Source organism: Cornus florida, unplaced genomic scaffold, assembly GCF_030987335.1.
Source record: "Cornus florida cultivar Cherokee Brave unplaced genomic scaffold, ASM3098733v1 CherokeeBrave_3.0.0_Hap2_Chr08, whole genome shotgun sequence".
Classification (NCBI taxonomy): domain Eukaryota; kingdom Viridiplantae; phylum Streptophyta; class Magnoliopsida; order Cornales; family Cornaceae; genus Cornus; species Cornus florida.
This window is the reverse complement of record NW_026775578.1, coordinates 3,638,839-3,659,701: the sequence shown is the minus strand read 5'-3', so window position 1 is coordinate 3,659,701 and position 20,863 is coordinate 3,638,839. Positions and strand designations below refer to the sequence as shown.

The following is a 20,863-nucleotide window of genomic DNA, read 5'->3' as shown; positions in this document are numbered from 1 at the left end:
GCCAACCAAGCGCAATTGATTTCACGTGAATCCACCATCTCTCCAAATCATATAAGAACAAAAACTAAAGGTTAAAAGTACTTAAAACACCCTGTAACACTAAAAACATATTCATGTACGTATTTATATGCCTGTTTTCTTCTCAAGAATTACTAAGCATGCCTATACTGTATTCATTTTCTTTTTCGTGCAGAGTCTATTTGACCAGCATATTTTGGTCACGAATGTATATTTCAGTGTAAGCATTAAATATTCATTTTATGTACTTGCACAGTATATTTGACCATTTGATGCATGCATTTGAAATTTAATGCTTACATTGAATAGCTTAAGATTCAAATTCTTACATTTTCAAATCAAACAAAACTTGACGGAATTCTCAAATCTAATTGATGTAGCAATCTTATAATCTTGTTCTAATAACTAACAAGACGGAAAGGACTCAAACTTCTTTTTCTTTTTTCGTTTGTGTGTCGTGTCTTGAAATGTCTAATATATATATTAATCAAATAAAACTTTGAGGGTTGAGTTTTGGCAGGAACAACTTATAAGTGCATGTTATTTGCCACACATATGTATAATGGCTCTTATTTTTAGCATGAAATTAGATAAATTCAAGAATGTAATATAGATAAGATAAGGGTAAAGTGCAAAAAAACTCTCCTGAATTATTGTTTTTTTTGCAACTAATCTCCCTGAACTAAAGATTGCTCCCCTAAATTAATGATTTGTTGCAATTAAGGACGAACTCATTACAAAAGACTATTCTAAAATGATAAATTTATTATAATAAAACTTATTATACTCACTTACAAAAAAAAATTAGTATAAAAAAATATCTCTTTTTCAAACAATATTCATGAAAATTAATAAAATACTTAAATAAAAAATATTTTCTTTTTAATGCAATATATTCATGAAAATTAAAAAATTACTTAAATTGTTTCAAATTTTTTTAATTTAATGGAGAATATATTATCAAATTAGTATGAATTTTTTTCATAATTTATTTTAACAAGAAAATATATCTAGTGTAATTCAATAAGAAAGGGTATTATGGTCATATAATGAAAAATAGGTAAGACAATGGGGCATTTTGCAACTAAATGTGATAGTTTGTGTGGTTTTTATGCATAAAACATACTTCAGGGAGCTTATTTGTAAATTTAGACATAATTGAGGGATTTTTTTTTTTTGCACTTTAGCAATAAGATAATGATAGAACTGACTATTAGAGTAAAAATGTATTTAATTAGGATAGAGACTATCATTATTCCATTAGTATAAAATCGCCTCTTAGTTACTTCCCGTTATTTTTAGAAATCAGGTTTCGAGTTTGGACCCTTAACACCTATAACTTTTAATCTAACATTTTTGACCTTAAAAAAAATTAAGAAATAAAAAATCAACTAATGTGCCTTTCATTATCATTCACAAACTTAAAATTCTTATTAAACATTATTTTTATATTAAATATTAGAGAAGGACTAAATTTTACGAGTCACAATTTACAAAGTGCATAACTATTTTGGAACAAAAGTATTATTAAAGATGGCAGCGGAAGAGGCGTGATAAATGCATTGATTATTGATCGCTTCATAATCACTCCTAATGGTAATCACAACAACGTACTTTTGGTCGTTTTATAACAAATGCCCTTTTGCAGTAGCTGGTCCTGTCCACTCCCAGTTTTGTTCATTCCATTTTTAGGCCCCTCTCTCTCTTTCTCATCCCTTTTCTCTTTCCCCATCTTCAACCAACCATGCTTCAGTTTCAGAATTTCTGCTGAAACCATCTCTAAATCGATTAATGCCTAGCTCTGTGAAGAACCCATTTCATTTGAAGAACTCAGCAGCTAATTTCGAAGCATTTTCTTAGAGGATTCTATCTTCAATTTTTTGAGGTAGAAACCCTTGTCTGTGTTTATAATTTTGCACTGTCTGCTTTCCTTTTTCTTCTTCTAAGTATAGAACCATCACATTAAGTAAGAATTGTGTAAATAAAACTTTCACTTCATGCTATAATGAGGGACTTTCCTTCTTGTTTTGGTGAAAATGGTGTTCAAGTTGCTGATTCTTCGTCACCAAGTAGTGGTAGAACTGCTCAAAATTCGGTTACATGTGTGTATCAGTGTCGATTAAGCGGATTTTCATGCTTGATTACTGTCACATGGACCAAATATTTGATGGGTCAAGGCCTCAGTGTTGGAATTGATGATTGGACCAATCACTGCCTCTGTAAAGTTGATATAAAACCATGGTTGTTCTCTAAAAGAAAAGGGTGTAGAAATTTAGCGGTGAATTCTAGTTTAATTGACATATTTTGGGACCTGTCCTCTGCTAAATTTGGTTCTGCACCGGAACCACTCGAGGGATTCTATTTGGCTGTTGTTTTTAATCAACAAATGGTTTTACTTCTTGGAGATTTGAGAAAGGAAGCATATAAGAAGATAGATGCAGCCCCTGTTGCTTCTAAAGCTAGTTTTATTGCTAAGAGAGAACACATCTTTGGGAAGAAGTTTTATGGTGCAAAGGCTCAGTTTTGTGATAAAGGGAAGACACATGATGTTGCAATTGAGTGTGACACTGTGGGTGTTAATGATCCATACCTTGTGATCCGTATAGACAGTAAGGCAGTGATGCAGGTCAAACACCTCCGATGGAAGTTCCGGGGCAATTACACCATTTTGGTGGATGGGCTTCCGGTTGAAGTGTTTTGGGATGTCCATGATTGGCTCTTTGGTAATGTGATGGGCAGTGCAGTTTTCATGTTCCAAACTTGTCTATCAGCTGAAAAATTGTGGAGCAGCCAATCTATCTCCGATCCCTCGGAATTGAGCTGGTCATCTTCCCAGACATTTAGAGATTCTCAATTACAAGGTCTTGGCTTTTCACTGATATTGTATGCTTGGAAGAATGAGTAGGAGTCTATTTTTCTTCTTTGAGTGTAGTGCTTGCATAGGAATACTTCGAGTGATAATATCTAATTATCTATTAATGGTTGCGATTATTGGAATACAGAAGATGCAATTTATAAGTGGATTTTCAATGTTTTTCTTAGTTTTAGCCTTTACTTGTTGCCCTTCTTGTTTACACTTAAATTAAGCATACTTGAAGATACTGAATGGCCCATAAATCTTCAAAATCATGGTTGCAAATGCAAGCATTGCAATATGATCTTCCTTTCTCAACCTCATGACTACAATAGTGATCCATGTATGTGAAAAGGCTTTCACCAAACAGAATGTAAGATGAACAAATTAATGTCAGTATCTCTTACTTGTTGCTAAAGAGGCATTGAACAGGTGAATTTTCATTTTTTGCTGCAGGATTTTAGTGTTTTGATGAAGGGAGTGAGCCAAATTCGTCTCAACAGTCCCGTTTGTCCTATCTAACAGGTTTACTGACTTTCTTCTGCTGCTAAAAACTAAAATATCTGTTTAATTTATTGAATAAAACATATTTTTTATGTTAATTTGCATACCGTCCATATCACATGTGCACTTGCTATTTGTAAACTTACAGTGCATATATAGTGTTTTTTTTTATGCTCTCCATTCTCCAATCAATGTTTTAGACTGTCAAGAACATATATCACGGTTAATGAAAAGTGACAATGTTGCAAGAACCAATCCAACGTACGTTGAATACTTGTGAGGTTCCAATAATTTTCTTCTATGAATTAAAATGGAGCATGAAGTTTTATTCTATCCAATTTGAAATTTAAAGTGGGTTTTAAGTGGTAGACTGTAAAAGAGAAGTTCATTTTAAATATTTAAAATTGGAAGATGGTTTGAGGTAAAGCAGAGGCTGTTGAAGCTACGTTTGGCTTCGAATGGTTTTCAGTGGAAGGTGGAATGGAAACAGAATGAAAGTTAGTTACAGAGAATAAAGTGAAGAACAATGCTTGGAGCCAAGGATTAAAATTTCCATTTGTTTCAATTAAAATGGTCGGAGTTTTTTTATTTCCTCATGAACCGCAATGAAACATGTATGGTAAAATGAAATTCACATGTTTATATTGAAGCAAAATTGTTATTCTCCATACAAAAAATGGTCAAAACTTGCCAAAACAGTCAAAATGCTGAAGTGATACAATATTTCAATGCAAATAGCAATCTCAAAGACCTGTAAAAAGCAATATCCATCTTTTTCAGAATAGAAGAGGGAACTTGAAGATGGGTACCTAAAAGTACTAGAACTATGAATGTTTTTAGTTTTATTTTTATTACAGAAGATAAGGGGAAGAGAGCGTATAGTAATACTTAGTTGCTAATTATTATAGGCTAGCTGCTACATGCTTCATTCATGTAGTTATTATACTTGTGCCAATTTAATGTATATTACATATAGTTCATATATATTGTGTTATATTGTATGTAATTTTCTATACTTTGTTTTACTAACAATTATTTTGATACTGATACACGTTTGCCATTCCACCTCAATTCAACCCCAGTATCATCTTGTGTGGATGAATGTGTAGGCTTGCAACATCGTAAATTAATCAATTGATTGGGTTATGTTCATCCGTTAATAAATGTTGAAGAATGCTACTCTAGCCGATAGTTCATACTTATTGTGTTATATTGTTTGTAATTTTCTATACTGAGTTTTACTAGCTGAGTCTTGTTTGATATTAGTTTGATACTGATACAGAAATGCCTTTCCTACTCAATTCAACCTCGGTGTCTTCTTGTGTGGATGGATGTGTAGGCTTGAAAGTTGAAACATAGTAAATCAATCAACTGCTTGGCTCATGTTCATTCATTAATATAGATGTTACTTTATGCTTTCAAGACTTTCCTTGAGTGTCCGAATCTTTTGCTGTTTCCCTAGTGTTCCTAAAAATGTTTCAGAGATGTTTCTGCTTGCAAGCTGACCGAAACAGGCACCTGGGACAAAATTTTGATTCTTGGTTGGAGCAAGGAAAAGAAACGAATGAAGTATCTTATTCGATCATATCTACACACACATATATGCATATACTGTTTTTTTGCTTTGGAATTACGTTTATGTGGTGGCATTGCAACCTGATCAACAAATACTTCAAGGGAGTTGCTGGAGATGAATTGTGAAATTTTTATTACTAAACGGAACGGAAAAAAAAAAAAAAAAAAGTATGACAAAATTATCAAAATTACTGAGTTTTGATTTAGGAGGGTGAGAAGTAGATGTCACTCAAATAAAGAAGATAGTCTTAACTCTTCTGGATGTGGTGGTGGAGTTGTGGTGATGTTGAATGGGCTGTTTTGCTCTAGAGAATGAACCATTAATTGTTCATGGTTTGTCTTAGCTAGTGTGAGTCTGTGACATGTACTTAAAATGTAACTGGGTATGATTGGTTGGTTGTTGCTAAAGGAAATTACCTAAATATTTATATTTATAAGTAGAATGATTTCTTTTTCTTTTACTGGTATTTTGATCAGCAGTGGTTGCTTGCTGACACTTGTGTGGATATCCTATAATAAACTCAAAGTTGGGAACAACTGCAGTGATGTATATGCAAGTGCTTCGAAAGGAATTTATATTTGACTGAGTTATGATGAACAATCTGAGCAATAAATATATGTATAGGACTTAAAAAAAAGAACAAAATTGAAGCATCATAGCTGAATTAGTCTGGTAAATTCTAATAGACCTTGTGGTGCTTCAACTCTTCCTACTGTGAAATTATCTTTCTTTTTCATCTGTGGAGACTGGGGATAGAACTTATGCTCATGCGACAAGACAAATGATATGCAAATTCCCGTATAAATATTCCAACTGTAGAATAATCAAAGTTTTTTAATTACCATATATTTTCCAACTGTCTGTATGATCATCCTTGAAAATCACAATATGATTCTTCAGTTTGCATTAAGTTCTGATATACACTTGACATTTTTAAAAAAAATATATGCACAAAGTGCAAGGTCCAATCTTAAAAATGAGCATAATGGGGTGTATGTTTAAGACTGAATAGCATGGTGGCGGGGGACTCGGCAACGGGTTGAACATTTTTGTGTAGACACTTAAGAGGGACATCGAATGAAAGATTAAGCTTGCTTTGATACCAGTTATTACAGAGATCGGGTGTAGGTTGTGTAACTTAAGTTATTAGATGGTGTTAATACATATTTTTATATGCTAAAAATCATTTTGCCTAAATCCGTCGTGAGAGAATAATTGAGAGACTAAAAACTTGATTCATCTTCTAAACAATAGAATTGTTCTAATCAAATCCAATCTGAGCCAGAGCCGTTCTAAAATGCCCATTTATTTGTACTCATTTAAGTTATTTATGTTTAAAGAAAGTTATTTTTGTTGCATTGAGTAACGCTATTCATATATTCTCTTAATATGCGCCTTATAATAGAGAAAAAAGAGACTATAATAAGGAATCTTGGTGGCAAAAGTCGTATTGCTCAAGTGGTTGATTTGTTTTTTTGCATTCAGAATCTATGTTCGAACTTTGCATCCCCCCTCTAATTACTTACCCCTAACATTCTTGTCAGAAAAAAAAAAAATCTGACATCACAATCTCTATATAATTTAATCAATTACAACTTGAATGGATTAACCAAAATTATTGGAGCCTATTCGTTTTTTATTTATAATTTTGGGGAAAAAAAAAAAAAAATAACTAACCCAAATTTAATTTGAATTGGCTTCGTTTGAAGTGTTAGTCACTCAAATTCACATCAAAATCTGACATTTTTTTCTTGTAACATTTATAATTTTAGATAAATATAAGATATATTTATTTCGTGATCATCTCTTGTAAATTAATTTGTTTATATAATATTATATATATTGAACATTTATTTATTTGAAGGAAAAAAATTCACAATGTTGCTTGTTAATACGATGTCGCTCGATATAATCTCGGCCCGTACCCTTATGAGAGGCCCTCGAAGCCCCATGCGTCTGTACAGAACCCCCCATATCCGCAGTTAGAAACGGAAAAGATGATAGCTCTCTCTCTCATCCCCCTCTCTCTTTCTAGTCCGCTGAAATTGCAACACTCTCCTTCACGACCCCATCTCTCCGATTCCATTTTCAGGTCAAAACTCTCTCCTATCACTTCCAGATCACCAAGTTTTCGCAACAAAACCGTAGTTCTCGGAAGCAATTCAAGTGACCCAAAGTCCAGGTTCTTGGACGAAAACGGTGTCGTTGATGACATGGATGGTTATCTCAATTATCTATCTCTGGAGTATGACTCTGTTTGGGACACCAAACCTTCCTGGTAAAGCTTATTCTTTGTTCTTTTCGTTTTATTGATTTCGTCCTGTCCTGATTTTCTTTGCCTGTCTTTTCAATTTTATCCATCCCCTTTTCCGTATTTGGCTACTTGACATGACTGAAATTTTATTTAAGTTTCTATATGTATTATTAGCAGAATTCAAGTAGTTCCATTCAATGCTGATACCTTACTAGTTACTGTTGTTTGGAAATGTGAAATGTGGTACACACAAGCATGTACATGTACAAATAACAAATTAAGGCTATAAATTTGGTTTTACTTCAGGAATTCCACCATCAAAACCCAGTTGTAATTTGTTTTTAAGTTCGGTTGTTTTAGATAAACATAAGTTGTGGCGTCTCATCTGAAACTCTCTTCTTGTTGGACAGCATTGGTTCTTTTCGTTTTCTTGATTTTTGTCTTGTACTGATTTTCTTTCTTTGGCTGTCTTTTCACTTTAATTTATCCCTTTCTGAATTTGGCTACTTCATATGAATGAAAAATTCTTCCTTTCTATATGTAGAATTCAAATAGTTTAATTGAATGCTTAAACCTCTTATTGATGTTAAATCTGGAATATGGTACACACAAGCATGTACATGTACATGTACAACTAACAAATTTTAAGGCTGGTGGGTTGTGAATAGAATCATAAACCAAGTTAAAAATATGTTTTTACGTCACGAATTGCACAATCAAAAACCCAGTTGTAAATTTGGTTGTTTTAGAAGAAACATAAGTTGTGGGGTCTAATCTGAAGCTCTTCTATTATTAGAACAGCATTGTATTCCAAAGAATGAAAAAAAAAAAAAAAGAAGGAAAAAAATACTTGTAAGAATAATATCTTTTTTAACTTAGAAAGTCTGTGGTTTAGCACATTACAAATGATATCCTGTTCCTCAGAGGCAGACAATTTTCATGGGAATTAATTGTTATATGAACCCATTCACCTTAGGTTGGAAAAAAAAGAAAAAAAAGAAAAAAAAAGAAAGAAAAGAATATGGACATTCAGTATTCGTGTGTGATAAATTGATAACCACTATATGACCTAGCAAAAGAATTTGGACACAATGAAACATAAAGCTTCTACCTGGGGATTGATTTTAAAAAAAATCATACCTATGGTACTTTTCGTTAGAAGTGATGGTGAAAGAGAGGTGTAGGGTGAGGAGTTTGATTCTTGCTGCTGTCAGTTGCAGTGGTCTTGCGGTATTTGGTTTCTGAGGAAAGAAAGGGACAAAGAAGTGAAAGATTCAGGATCTTCTGTTGTTGTGGCTGGACTGTTTGTTTTAAGCTTCCGAACTTCATTAACTTTTCCTTTCTTACAAACAAATAAAGTATTAAATTATTAATGCACTGCCTTCTGTTTGGGTTGGAAAGGTTGCTTTAATTTTTCAAATGCTTATTTCCTCCATTTACTCCTCACAGAGCGTTGATTTATTACATTTAATATTTTCAGTTTTATGTACTGAGCGGGTGAGTGCCGCCCTGCTTGAAATGTTGTATGTTTATGTAATATGCTATGACACATCAATCAAAGAACAAATGGGCATTACATTTAATATTTTCAGTTTTATGTTTTGTGCAGGGGAGTGCCGCCCTGCTTAAAATGTTGTATGTTTATTTAATATGCTATGGACACATCAATTAAAGAACAAATGGGCATTCAAAGTATAATTTGGGGTGTTTTCTACAACTTGAAATCTATAACAAGTCCCCCCCGCCCCCCAGCCCTTTTTGATTGTGTTTTAGGGCATAGAATGAAACACTCTTTTCTTTAATGTACCATTTTGATAATACATGTGGAGATTTGTGCTAATTTAATCACTTTGTTTGATTTCTTTGTTAGGTGTCAACCCTGGACAATAACATTGACGGGAGTATTATTGATTACTGGTAGCTGGCTAATTTTGCACTCTGTAGTAGTCACTGCAGTAGTTTTCTCTTTAATTTGTGCATGGTGGTACACTTTTCTGTATAGTTACCCTAAGGTATGAACATCATCTACTCAGTCTTCAATCTTCATTAGTATGCTTATTGGAACTAAGATGCATTCAGCTCTTTTCTGATATTTTAGCATGCTTAAATAAGTTTTTGTTTTTTTGGTTCACTTTTTGAACTCGTGGATATATTTGAGAGGAAGTTTGCCCTATTTTTTTTTGTTAATGGAATTCTTAAGCAATCTGATCTATGAGTAAAGCTTTTGTTGTTAATGGAATTCTTAAGAAATCTGTTCTATGAGTAAAGCAGTTCTCAATCCAATCACCTTTAACCAAATCAAAGATTGGAGGATGTTAAGAATCTCTCTCTCTCTCTCTCAAAACACGCCCACATCTACACCCCCACACACCCACAAACTATCTTCTTCTCCTGTAATATTTCAATTTCCTGTTGTATATGGGTAATTGTATATCTTCAATTTTTTGGAGACAATGGTATTTGAGATCGTCATATGAGATGATAAGTAATTATTTTGGAAGTTGTGATTGAAACAATAGTAGATAAGATTATAATAGCAACAGGTTTCAGATATGATCCAAATGAATTCTGATGCTTAAGTTGGTTATTATACCAATAGATTCAAGAAAGGCTCCAAACAAGTTCCGGTGCTTGTTTCTCTTAATACAGTAGTTGCTCGAAATCTGATCACTAGGAAGAAAAATAATAATAATAATTTGTTGGTTCCTTAACATGGTTTTATGTGTATACATTATAACTTTTTGACTGGCTTTCATTTGTATTTCCTAGGGCTTTTTTCTCTAGGAAAATGTTATCTACGTCTCTGACCACAAACTACAATGAGGCATCAATGCATTAAAGTTTAGCAAAAACTGGGCAATGCTTGACACAGGGTGACTCTGATAATGAATAACTATAGATTGGTGTTCTATCAAGCATAAGAAGGTTAGATGCAGAGTTCATCTAGCTGGTTCATGAAATCATACTGAGTTTTTGAAGTCCGTCCTTGTACTGGAAAAAAAAAATTATCTTAAGAAGTTAGTAGAGGTGCTTTGAAATTTAATATAAAATTGGTATCTATTATCTCCTTTCTTTCATAAATTAGGATCTAGATTATGAATTGACAGTTATGCGCTCACCCAAAGAAAGAAAGATACGGCATTTCAAATTTTCCTTTTCTTTCTCAGGCATATTCAGATATGATTGAAGAGCGAAGAAAGAAGGTGAAAAATGGTGTTGAAGACACATTTGGTTTGAGACAAAGCCAATGATCTTTACCATGATCGGAGGGCTGAGGATGGGGAACATTGACATCTGTAAGTTTGTAGTTACGGCAAGCTATGAAATTATTTGTCTTGATCTCACTTTAATGAAAATTCCGCAGGGAGGAGAATATTTGGCTGTGGAATTGGGTCCTATTATGAGTTATTATCTCATTCTAGAAGCAAACCAGATCTTAAAATCAGTGGTGTATGGTTCAGTCTGTTTTGATGAATAGCGGAATCAAGAAGAAGAAGGGTTCTCGTCAGAGGATGGCACATCTCATTGTAATTTTGATAATGGTGCTTAACTTGATTTGAACGAGGCTAGACGTCCTTCCCATTTCCAATTATTGCTGAGTTGTGGAAAATGGGAAAGGAGGCCTTTTCAATTATTTTAAAATTTTGTTATTGTCAAAAGTACCATCTAAGCTGTTGTGTAAGACCAGTGTAAATGGTTAGATCTTAACCAAATGTAATTAAATTGAGACATGATGGTGTTTAGAAGTATAAAATGTCAAGGTTTAATGTTGATACTTGGAAGTTTTATTGATTAATATTACAATATTGTACCTTCCAAAAAAATAAAATACAACAAGAAATAACTAATACGAAAACGAAACATGTCATACCCAAGTTGATTATGGATTATACTAGAGTAAAATCATTACTAATAATATATATCTTTTATTACATTGTAATAATATAACTCTTGCCTCTTTGTTGAATAAAATCATTGCTGGCTGATAGAAGAAAAATATAAAATATATTAAAAAGTAAACCATTTAAAATGGTCGCTAACATTGACAGCTCCTTATAATATCATACAACACATTACAAATCATCACCATATCCACCGTCGTCCCAGCAGCAAGATGGCAAATGCAGAGAGGAATTGAGAAAGATATAACTCCAATTTTCAATGTCTGATCTTCAGTCATGCACTTTCCGTGACAAATTAGTATTGTTGGATAAAAAGGAAGAAATTCACCTTGAAGATTTACTGGACCAATTAGTATTGTATTTTAGAGGGAGCCCAAACCCAAAATGGAAAATAAAAGAAAGTTCTTGGCAGAGGGAGTATTACTTTAAATGGAAGTTGTGTATGGTGGTGCGGTTTTCTATCTGGGGGTGTGCATGGCGGTTCATATTTCTTTCTCTTGTGGTGGTAGTTCTTCCACTAGAATTGACACATTTTTCTAATTTGTCAAGACTGTAATCTTGATTATAAGGGGGTGTTAATTAGGTTTGGTTGGTTTTGTGACTGTTAGTATTAAATGTGTGCTTGGTTTTATTTTTATGGCCGGTGTTCTTGTCTGTAGATGCCGTACGGGGTTTGGTTTGTTTTCTTACCAGAATAAAAAATAAAAATAAAAATAATAATAATAAAAAAAATATAGTGGTGGGTATTTTCGTCAATTCAGTTGCTCTAGTTAGTTCCGGTTCAAACCGGTTTATAATGTTAAATCGAACCGAACTAGCGGAAGATGGGTCATGTGGAACGGCCAGTCGGCTTAATCTTTTAATTTGACTAGGGTTCTCCTGTTTCGTTTGTTCATCAGACACACACAGAGAGAGATGACGACAATCCGAAGATTTTGCTGCAACGATCTTCTTCGGTTCACATCTGTAAATCTTGATCATCTTACTGAAACGGTAAGTGTTGCTTTACTAGGTTAATCTATTCTGAGTTAACAATTGATAATGAGGATTCGTAAAGGTATAATTTTGATGAGTACAGTTCAATATGTCATTCTATATGACCTACCTAGCGAGATGGCCTGACTATTTCCATGTCGCTGAAGCTCCGGGCAATCGAATTATGGGCTACAGTACGCGTCTATCTACCTTTCTCTGCCGTTTCTTTTTGATTTGTCGTTCCATCGTTTCTTTATTCTATTCACTCAATGTTGGCTCACATCGTTTGTTTGAATTTTAGTTTTCACCAAAGTTCATGCCTTTGAGACTGATTTTTTGTTTTTGTTTTTGTTATTGTTTTTAATTTGCTTTGATAGCTCTTACAAATATAGATTTTTTTGATAAACACTGACTATATTATATTTGTTAATCCATTTTATTTGGTTATAATTTAGAAGAGAGAAGATAGGAGAGATGGGCTCTTTGCATCTTCAAGAGAGAGAGAGGAGGAGGAAAACTGCAACGACCAACTTCCTGCCTCTCAAATATTAGACATTAGCAATGATATATTGGTTGGTTAACTGGCTAGAGTTTCATTAGGAGTATTTAGAAGTAATATTGCTTTATTTATTCATTTATTTATCTTTTGTGACTTTTAGTCCTTGGCTGAGGTTATAATCCTAGATAGAGCGGAGTGGTGAGAGTACTCAGTCCTAAACAGTTGGTGAAGTGTTATGTTGAGTTGAATTGAGTTATAGTGTCTGATTGTTGGGGATGTGGATAAGATCATTCTACAAATTTTTATTTCTACACATGAACAGAGTTTTAGAAGCACCAAATTTGAGCTAAGTCAAGATTAATGTGGGGCCGAAATCCCTATAAAGGGGGCAAAAAACACTAATTTGAGGCCACCAAACACAGCATGAAAGGACTTGCCAAATTGAAAGCACTTTGGAGCTGCCTCAACAACGCAAGCCCAATGAAATTAGAGACTTCATATATTAGGCATTTTTATTTAGGGACTTCGTATGTATTTTAGGCATTTTCTGATTCTAAGTTCAGCATTATTTTTCTCCCTCTATGTATATTTGATGTGATTTTAGTTTTCTCTTTGACAATGTCTTCGAAATTGTATTATTGGATTAGTCGACTGTCAACTCTATTTGGCATTGGATTAGTCACAGGAGTCATCAAGTATCTGCTCTAATTTAGCCTAGTGATATATCTAAAAGTGTAACATTGAAGCAGCAGGTAACCATTCTATTGTGTTGTTTTCACGTTACTAGCATATGCCCAAATATTGGCATATATTTCTCGTCAGAGCAAAGGTATATGTCAAGTCTTAGCTGTATATTCCGAAGCATCATATAATTTGATTCCATTTTCTGAAATTTTTAGTTCTTTCCATCGGAACCCTCTATTGCAAACTTTATGCTGTAACTTGCTAGGGACCTTTTTTTTTTTTTTTTCAGCATCTTTACTGGGATAAATTGGTTCCTATTATTAACGAAATATAAATCTAATCAGATTCATGATATCCACGAAATTTATTTAGGTAGAATTTTTAAAAACATTAACTGAAATTGCTACTTCCACTGCATCTCCCAATTTTTTTTTTTTCACTTCCATCTCTTTCTTCTTTTTCCTTAGCTTGATATTGTAATGTTCCTATTAGTTGCTCAAATCATATGAACCTATGTACTTAGTTTGGTGCAGTTATGGGCAAAGTTGAAGGGCAAGGTGAGTCTTGGCATGGCCATGTAACAGCCGTGACCGTCTCTCCTGAGTATCGCAGGCAGCAATTGGCCAAGAAACTTATGAACCTGCTAGAAGACATCAGTGACAAGATGTAAGTGGGAAATACATTAAATAAAATGAATTTCTTTTGCTGTTGTTATATCTCTTGATTTTTTAAACTCATAATAACAAGAGTATTACATAATTGTGATTTGGGCAGCACTTAATTTGACCAGCATCTTTCTCATGCGTTATATTGATAATATTAGAAAAATTAATCATATATCCTTTGGATTTGCTGATTTTTGCTTGGAAGTATTCATCCTATTTGTATGAACTAGAGATTGGTGCTTATGGTGCTTCCTCCCATCCCAACCAACGCACAGGCACAAAAGGGGGGTGGTTGGTGTGTGTGTGTGTTTGGGGGGGCTTTGTCTTGATGTGAGCAATCATTCTTGAACAGCACCTTTGGTGATCTCTCTCTCTCTCTCATCCATTTTCTTACTGCTCTTTTGTTCTTGTGTTTATGCAATCTCTTGTGCTTTAGTTTAATCTAGGGCATTGTTTAGTGCTTCATGAATTGAATTTATTTATAGGTTATTAGACGATAAAGATCTGAGTTGTGAGGTCACAACTGATACATGCTGCTGAAGCAGCTGAACCTATGAGGCTATTTATGTAGCACGTATGGATCATACATATATTTTCGTGGATCTGTATATGCCTTCAGCACTGATGTGAAAAAAGTTTTTTATTTGTGTTTTATATGTTAAGAAACCAGGGTTGCATTCATAGAATAAAACATGGAGTTACAATGAATTCTTGTTGAGACTTCTTTAGAGAAATATCTATGCATCTATATGGAATAGAAGAAGTATAGATTACTATTTACTGACTGAACCAATCATTTCCATACCAGTTCCAACTTAGAGGAATGTTATGGTAAAACTTCATTTGGGGCGATATGGTAGAAAGTAGTGTGCGACTTGAAGGGCACAATACATTGTGGATTCTTACATCCATCATTTTATATAGAACAATAGATAATATCAATGATGCAGGAGCAAGAAAGTTGTGTGTGTTCCTTAAGGAGACTGGCAATCTTAGGTGCTTTTTCCTCATCAAGGGAAGGGCTAGTGCTAGAGCTGTTTTGTCTCCTTCCACAGGTTGTTTGTGCTGCTCATTCTAACTTTTTGGTCAAATATTATTGAATTAGGCAACTAGATTGCACTAAAGTTTTTCTCTTTCTAATTTGTTATTGCATCTTTACTTGTTTATCTTATTTCTAATTTGTTATTGAATCTTTACTTGTTTATCTTATTATCTTATGGAGGTACACTGGAGTCATTACAGTTCACTAACCAGCCTGTATTTTAGATTTAAATTGAGTGAAGATTGGCAGATTATTTTAATACCTAACTCAACTCAATCAAGCCTTCTGAGTCTGCTGCACGATTATTGTCCCATGTTTTATTCCACTTTGGCATACTTTTGGCTAGATCATATAGTTGTAACTTTGTTTTTACTCTACTTTAATATATTTTTTTTGGTTTCCTTTTAGTCCTTGCACCAACTTCATAAATGTGTGGGTGTGTGTGTGTTTAAACCATTTTAACTGCTTTTCTTCCTTCGTCTTCAATGGTTGCTACATCTAACATCTTATGCATTTTTGTTATTGTCTTCACTGTATTATGTGGCAGTTATTAGCAAAACAAGTAACGATCTTACATTAATGGATCTTTTATGAAATGTGTTGTTCTCTCAGTTATCAGTCCTAAAGATACCTTCCTTTTGGCAGTGACAAGGCGTACTTTGTGGACCTCTTTGTGAGAGCATCAAACACACCGGCCATAAAGATGTATGAAAAGGTTGTGGTTCTCTAACCTTTTTTTATTTCCTTTGACAAATTCTAGAGCTAGTATCATCTTCATATGAGTTGTGAAATTTGGGTGAGCATCTAAAATAGGTCAAATGAAATTTCATTATTTGTTCTTTCTAAAATGGCTCTTCTTCTTTTCACTTCAGGAATTTTACCTCCAGTTTGCATGTAAACCTCCTTATGAACATTGTTTCTTTGTAGAATAAAACTCTTGAAACTATTGGGTTTCATTTAGTTGTATACATGTGTTTGCATTTGCCTGCTAGTATTCTTCACAAATATTGTTCGGTTGAATTTTTCTATCTTTGAAACATAATAGGGAGGTTTTCTGTAGTATAGATATAAAAAATAAATATTGAAAAGGTTTTGTATAAAAAAATTAAAATGGAAAATTGAATCTCTAGTGAGGATCAGCCAAAAATTCTAAATACCACTAGGAATCTGCATTGCCAACCCTTTTAATGAAGTTAACAAGGGAAAAAAGAAAAACCATTTTATAGTTGATACGAGCTTCCTCTATTACATGGTAAAGATACACGTGATGCTTGCGCAGTGAAAAAATTGTCGTGACACGCTGTTATTTATTACATAAATTTAAAACACATACATATACTAATGTAAATTGCACATTTGCGTAGTGAGAAACTCCTACCATCTATTTCTTGAAATTTGCATGATTGCATGTTGAGAAAATAAATTTAACCTTTGGATATTAAATTGTTCAGCATTAAAATTTTGCAGTAACAGCAATCCAGCCAAAGTAGGATACTCGTCTTCTTTTTTTTTTCACCTGTACAATTATAGAACAGGCTTGGCCTTTATCGAATGAGGTTTTGGATTTCCTTCCTTTTTGGATAACCTACTTAGCACTTGGCTTCTTACACATTGATCAGATTGATCAGAACTTCATATGAATCTTTTCTATATCTTTTCAAGCTTATAGCAACCACCTAAATACATAGATGGGGAAGCACCCACTTTTGAAAATTCTAAATTATGGATTCATCTAAATTAGCAAATAGCCATCAGTTGAAAGCCTAGAAACATCACCAGGTGACTGCACTCGCTAGATAGTATCCACTATCTGATGGACGATAGCCGTTGTTGAACTGTGCCCCAATTGTGTTGTGCTATGCAGATAAGTGGGTTCAATATATAATAATCTCCAAATGTTGCATGTACAAAGTTAGTTTATTAGACAGGTGGCTTGTTGCAAGAACTGCCTGGTAAATCATGGATTGGTGTTTTCTTCAATGTCGCTATTTATTATCATGCTCATTTGATCTACCTTTTTGGTTCTCAGCTTAATTATGTAATCTATAGACGGGTGCTGCGCTATTACTCTGGGGAGGAAGATGGGTTAGGTGATCTTTTTATTCAATCACAAAATGCCTATTTTGCTTTATAATTTGTGCTGCTTTTCACTTTGATGTAATTTGTTAATTCTTCAGATATGAGGAAAGCATTATCTCGGGATGTCGAAAAGAAGTCCATCATACCCCTCAAAAGGCCAGTTACTCCTGACGAACTGGAGTATGATTAGAATTTTTATTGTTGAACTTCTGCAAACTGAAATTGATGGAAATGCATCACCGTGCTTCTGGCATTTGGACATGCAGTGATTAGGCTTCAGATTGGTACCAATTTCAGGTATTGCAGATGTAACTAATAAATTATGTATGTATGGTCTCTGATGGTAAGTTATGCATGACAACGGGGAGAAGTGGGACGCCTTTTTAATGGTCGTCGAGGTTAATATGTTTGTACTGTTTTCTGTCATTGTGAATTTTGAATGACTTTGTTGCTTTATCTTACCTTTTCAAGCCTCTAAAAAGTCTTCTTCGAGGATTTTGCATTTCTTTTCTTGCCCCTTGATTCTTTGATTTTGGTAGTTTCCTGTCGAATGGAGCAGTTAGATGCTCACTTTTATAACAATGGCAGAGATATATGCAAGATATCATAATTTTCAACAAAATTAGTAGAATTAGATAGTTTATTGTCTGTATGGATGAAACTGTGTCCCTTAATTAGTCTTTGACCTGCAAGTACCCAACAAGTCTCCATGAGAAACGAAAAGGCTATCACGAGGGTGCTCTAACATAAGCTCTTTCCTTTTGTCGTTGGATCGAGCTGTGAGGGCGTGGGAACCTGACGGTGAGGTTGCCAACTTGTAGACATAAGCGTATGATGCTTGAGTAGAGATATTAGCATTGCGAAATACTGTAAAATCTCTATTTTTAAATCCAATGAAATAAGAAAAACTAAATGCGTGGACTACCCTGGCCAGGGACACCAAAACCTGGAGTAGAGAGTACAATTATAAATTCTTTCTCCTTGATGGCAACAGCAGGAGCCGTAACTCCTGGTTAATCGTCATGCTTCCATTTGCGTGTTGTTTTTTGGCATAAATATACAAAGCGGAGACGAAAGAAGGCACACAACATGATTCAAATATAGGACTCTGTGTGGTGATGGTAATTGGAGAAGCATTACAATATGAAAATTTAAAGATTCCAATACATGATAATTAAATTCTATCCTTTTTTTAATTTATTTGTATTGGAAACATGCCTGGTTGAGTTGAGCTTTTACCATTCATTAATTGCATAGTTTAAGCTCTTTGAAGTTACTACTGTTTTGAATCTATGGATCAAAGCCCCTCCTGTGTGATCTAGTTTTCAATCGTCAATTGGACCCAATCTTGGTAACCGACACTTATTTATTTATTTTTTATTATTATTATTTTGTGTGCAAGAAAAACTCTTCATACAAGAAGAGAAAAACTGTACAACATACATGGGGCCATAACCCATGGGCCTAAAAAGAAAATTGGTTTACAGCCCAAAGGCAAGTCAAGACAGAAGAGTCCGTTCAACACGGCTTGGTGGCCCAAGACCAGGGTAAATTGTTTCACTTTGGTTGTTCCAAAGTAATCACAAAATTAAAAAATAATTAAAAAATAAAAAATCTTCTTGAGCAATAATTCTAGAGTTCTAATATCGACCTATCTATTTTATCGTATAAAAAAGGGTGCCTATGAATACGTTCTAATATCGTCCTTTCTATGAATACCTATCATTTGTAGGGTAGGAAAGTACAAGGTTTTTTAAAATATGATTATATATTAATGCAAATAAGAAAACAATTAATCTTTTCTAATGCAAATAAGAAAACAATTAGAAAAGATTAATAATTCGATTCAAAATTGAGTAACAAATTTCTAAAGAAAACAAGGAGAGATAATAGTGACTACCAAACTTTAAGTAAATCATCAGTAAACCGATAACCACTAATACTAACACAGTAACAAATTCTTACACAAAAATAAGGAGATAATAGTGACTAAAATACTCCTAGAGAAGGCAAGGTGATGAGACTCGCTTAAAACTTTGGAGAAGGGCAACTTAAAGTAACAAATAAGGTGATAAGTTTGACAAACTCCTGGAGAAGCTAAAAGATGATAAGTCTGACAAACTCCTGGAGAAGCTAAGATGATAAGATTCAAATCTCTCCGAGAAGTGCATCTCTTAAAAGTGAGATGTAACAACTGAAATTTCACCTACTAACAAACTCTGGAAGCCTAAGAATTTTTTTTTTTTTTTAGACGAACTTTTAGTGTCTTGAGAAAACATATTCAGTGTAACGAGTATGAGTTTGAATTCCCTTCACTCAGGGATGGATCCATAAAAGTATGTGAGGGGGCAATCTTTACAAAAGAATGTTATGGAGTGTAATAATGGAGTTTTTCTCTAAGTTTAGGGGGCAAACTCAAAATTTTTCAAGTATATAAGTTTAAAAAATAAAATTAATGGGTAAAATTGCAAAAATACAAAATTTCAGTGGGGTTGCCCCCACTCAGCCCATCACTTGATGCACAAATATATATATATATATATATATTTTAAGGTATTCTCATTCCCATATATCAGCCCAATAATGACATGAGTGAGATTTAACCCTATCCAAACAGGCTCCAAGTCAGTGGAGGCTAGGCTAGATTCCATCTGGAAAATGGACCAGGTGGCTCATATATATATATAGTAAATGGGCTGAGTTGATATCAACTGCCTATTCAAAAAATAAAGCCCATCACTTTTGCAAAAAAAAATTCATAAAGTGCATGATTAGTTGTCGTGATGTAGGGAGTATTAGCCAAACATTAGAGGGGAAAAGCAAAGCAGCGATGGAAAATGGAGACATTACCAAAAATGGGTTTGAGGTCTGTGTCCCAAACAGGTTCATAGATGTATATCCTTTTGGGAAAGATGGTGCTTTCTATCTCTCTTTATCATACCATTTTTGTCAGTGTTTTAAGTTTGTGGTTCAATTCCTTTTATCTCATGTGCCTTCAAAAGTAGATTTCACTCCCCTCCCAGCCTAACTCTCCAAGTGCCATTCCCTTCTTTTTCATCATTAATTTCCAAATGTGTACCACCCCAATTGCAGTCTTCATAATGCAAACAACCTACACCATCTTTTATCATTACCGGACATACATTATTAAAAAAGTAACCAATTTTGTTATTGCATTTTCTAATGGTTTAATTTAGCAATTCATGTGCTTGTATGGTTTGAATTTTAATGGAACTTTTACATTCATCTCCATTAAGTTCAACTTTTCTTGTATGCAATTATTACATGTTTTCGTATTAATGGTCTTAGGTCAATCAACAGAACACATGTAATAAATGCAGTCATTTTGTTTCGACTTTATTATTTATTCAGTATTTTTGCTTGCGTGTTAACTATTTACTAATCCAGACCATATAATAATTTCTAAGGAAAGTAGGAACTCTTCAAATTTCGTTTATCTTGGTCTTGTTTTCACTTAAATGGGAAACCAAAACGTATGGGATTTTGTGGATCTCCACTGTCATTTTGAATAGAGAAGGATCAATTTGTCATTTTTCTTAGTTACTTTGCCTTCCATTTTCCACTTGTGTTTTGTAAAACTTTGCCTTCCATTTTCCACTTGTGTTTTGTAAAACTTTGCCTGCCATTTACACTTACACACACATACATACATACAAGAGGAAACCACTATAACAAAGAGCTCAAAAGGGGTGCATATTCTTTGCTATAACAACTTAATGTGCTTACCCAATTCTATCCACTAACTAAATTTGTGTACACTTCTCTACATCAACTTTCATTCATACTCTTC

At 33.8% G+C, this 20,863-nt stretch overlaps 3 protein-coding genes across 5 annotated transcripts; all 3 read left to right on the top strand.

The window, feature by feature from the left end:
- The first annotated feature begins 1,603 nt into the window (after positions 1-1,603).
- LOC132268957 (uncharacterized) lies at positions 1,604-6,068 on the top strand. 3 transcript variants are annotated; one of them, XR_009469397.1, is made up of 3 exons: positions 1,604-2,879; positions 3,329-3,397; positions 4,659-6,068. XR_009469397.1 is itself a non-coding variant. In XM_059769898.1 (2 exons), exons 1-2 carry the CDS (start codon positions 2,024-2,026, stop codon positions 3,334-3,336), a joined length of 864 nt encoding a protein of 287 aa, XP_059625881.1. In that variant the 5' UTR covers positions 1,605-2,023; the 3' UTR covers positions 3,337-3,550. The 3 variants fall into 3 exon arrangements, 2 of the variants coding, with proteins under 2 accessions (XP_059625881.1, XP_059625880.1); XM_059769898.1 differs by lacking the exon at positions 4,659-6,068 and having other exon boundaries at positions 1,605-2,879; positions 3,329-3,550; XM_059769897.1 differs by lacking the exons at positions 3,329-3,397; positions 4,659-6,068 and having other exon boundaries at positions 1,606-3,290.
- An 828-nt stretch (positions 6,069-6,896) lies between these two features.
- On the top strand, positions 6,897-10,981 carry LOC132268956 (uncharacterized). The gene is made up of 4 exons (XM_059769896.1): positions 6,897-7,230; positions 9,077-9,218; positions 10,374-10,502; positions 10,571-10,981. Exons 1-3 carry the CDS (start codon positions 6,950-6,952, stop codon positions 10,455-10,457), a joined length of 507 nt encoding a protein of 168 aa, XP_059625879.1. The 5' UTR covers positions 6,897-6,949; the 3' UTR covers positions 10,458-10,502; positions 10,571-10,981.
- A 964-nt stretch (positions 10,982-11,945) lies between these two features.
- LOC132268955 (N-terminal acetyltransferase B complex catalytic subunit NAA20) lies at positions 11,946-17,554 on the top strand. Its single transcript, XM_059769895.1, has 6 exons — positions 11,946-12,101; positions 12,187-12,277; positions 13,800-13,932; positions 15,619-15,688; positions 17,003-17,063; positions 17,151-17,554. Exons 1-6 carry the CDS (start codon positions 12,024-12,026, stop codon positions 17,240-17,242), a joined length of 525 nt encoding a protein of 174 aa, XP_059625878.1. The 5' UTR covers positions 11,946-12,023; the 3' UTR covers positions 17,243-17,554.
- The last annotated feature ends 3,309 nt before the right edge of the window (positions 17,555-20,863 follow it).

Coding starts and splice junctions, on each gene's coding strand:
- LOC132268957 (XM_059769897.1), top strand. CDS start 2,024: ATGAGGGACTTTCCTTCTTGTTTTGGTGAAAATGGTGTTCAAGTTGCT.
- LOC132268956 (XM_059769896.1), top strand. CDS start 6,950: ATGATAGCTCTCTCTCTCATCCCCCTCTCTCTTTCTAGTCCGCTGAAA. Junction 7,231..9,076: donor TGGGACACCAAACCTTCCTG/GTAAAGCTTATT, acceptor TTTCTTTGTTAG/GTGTCAACCCTGGACAATAA. Junction 9,219..10,373: donor TTCTGTATAGTTACCCTAAG/GTATGAACATCA, acceptor TTTCTTTCTCAG/GCATATTCAGATATGATTGA.
- LOC132268955 (XM_059769895.1), top strand. CDS start 12,024: ATGACGACAATCCGAAGATTTTGCTGCAACGATCTTCTTCGGTTCACA. Junction 15,689..17,002: donor CCATAAAGATGTATGAAAAG/GTTGTGGTTCTC, acceptor TTTGGTTCTCAG/CTTAATTATGTAATCTATAG. Junction 17,064..17,150: donor TGGGGAGGAAGATGGGTTAG/GTGATCTTTTTA, acceptor TTAATTCTTCAG/ATATGAGGAAAGCATTATCT.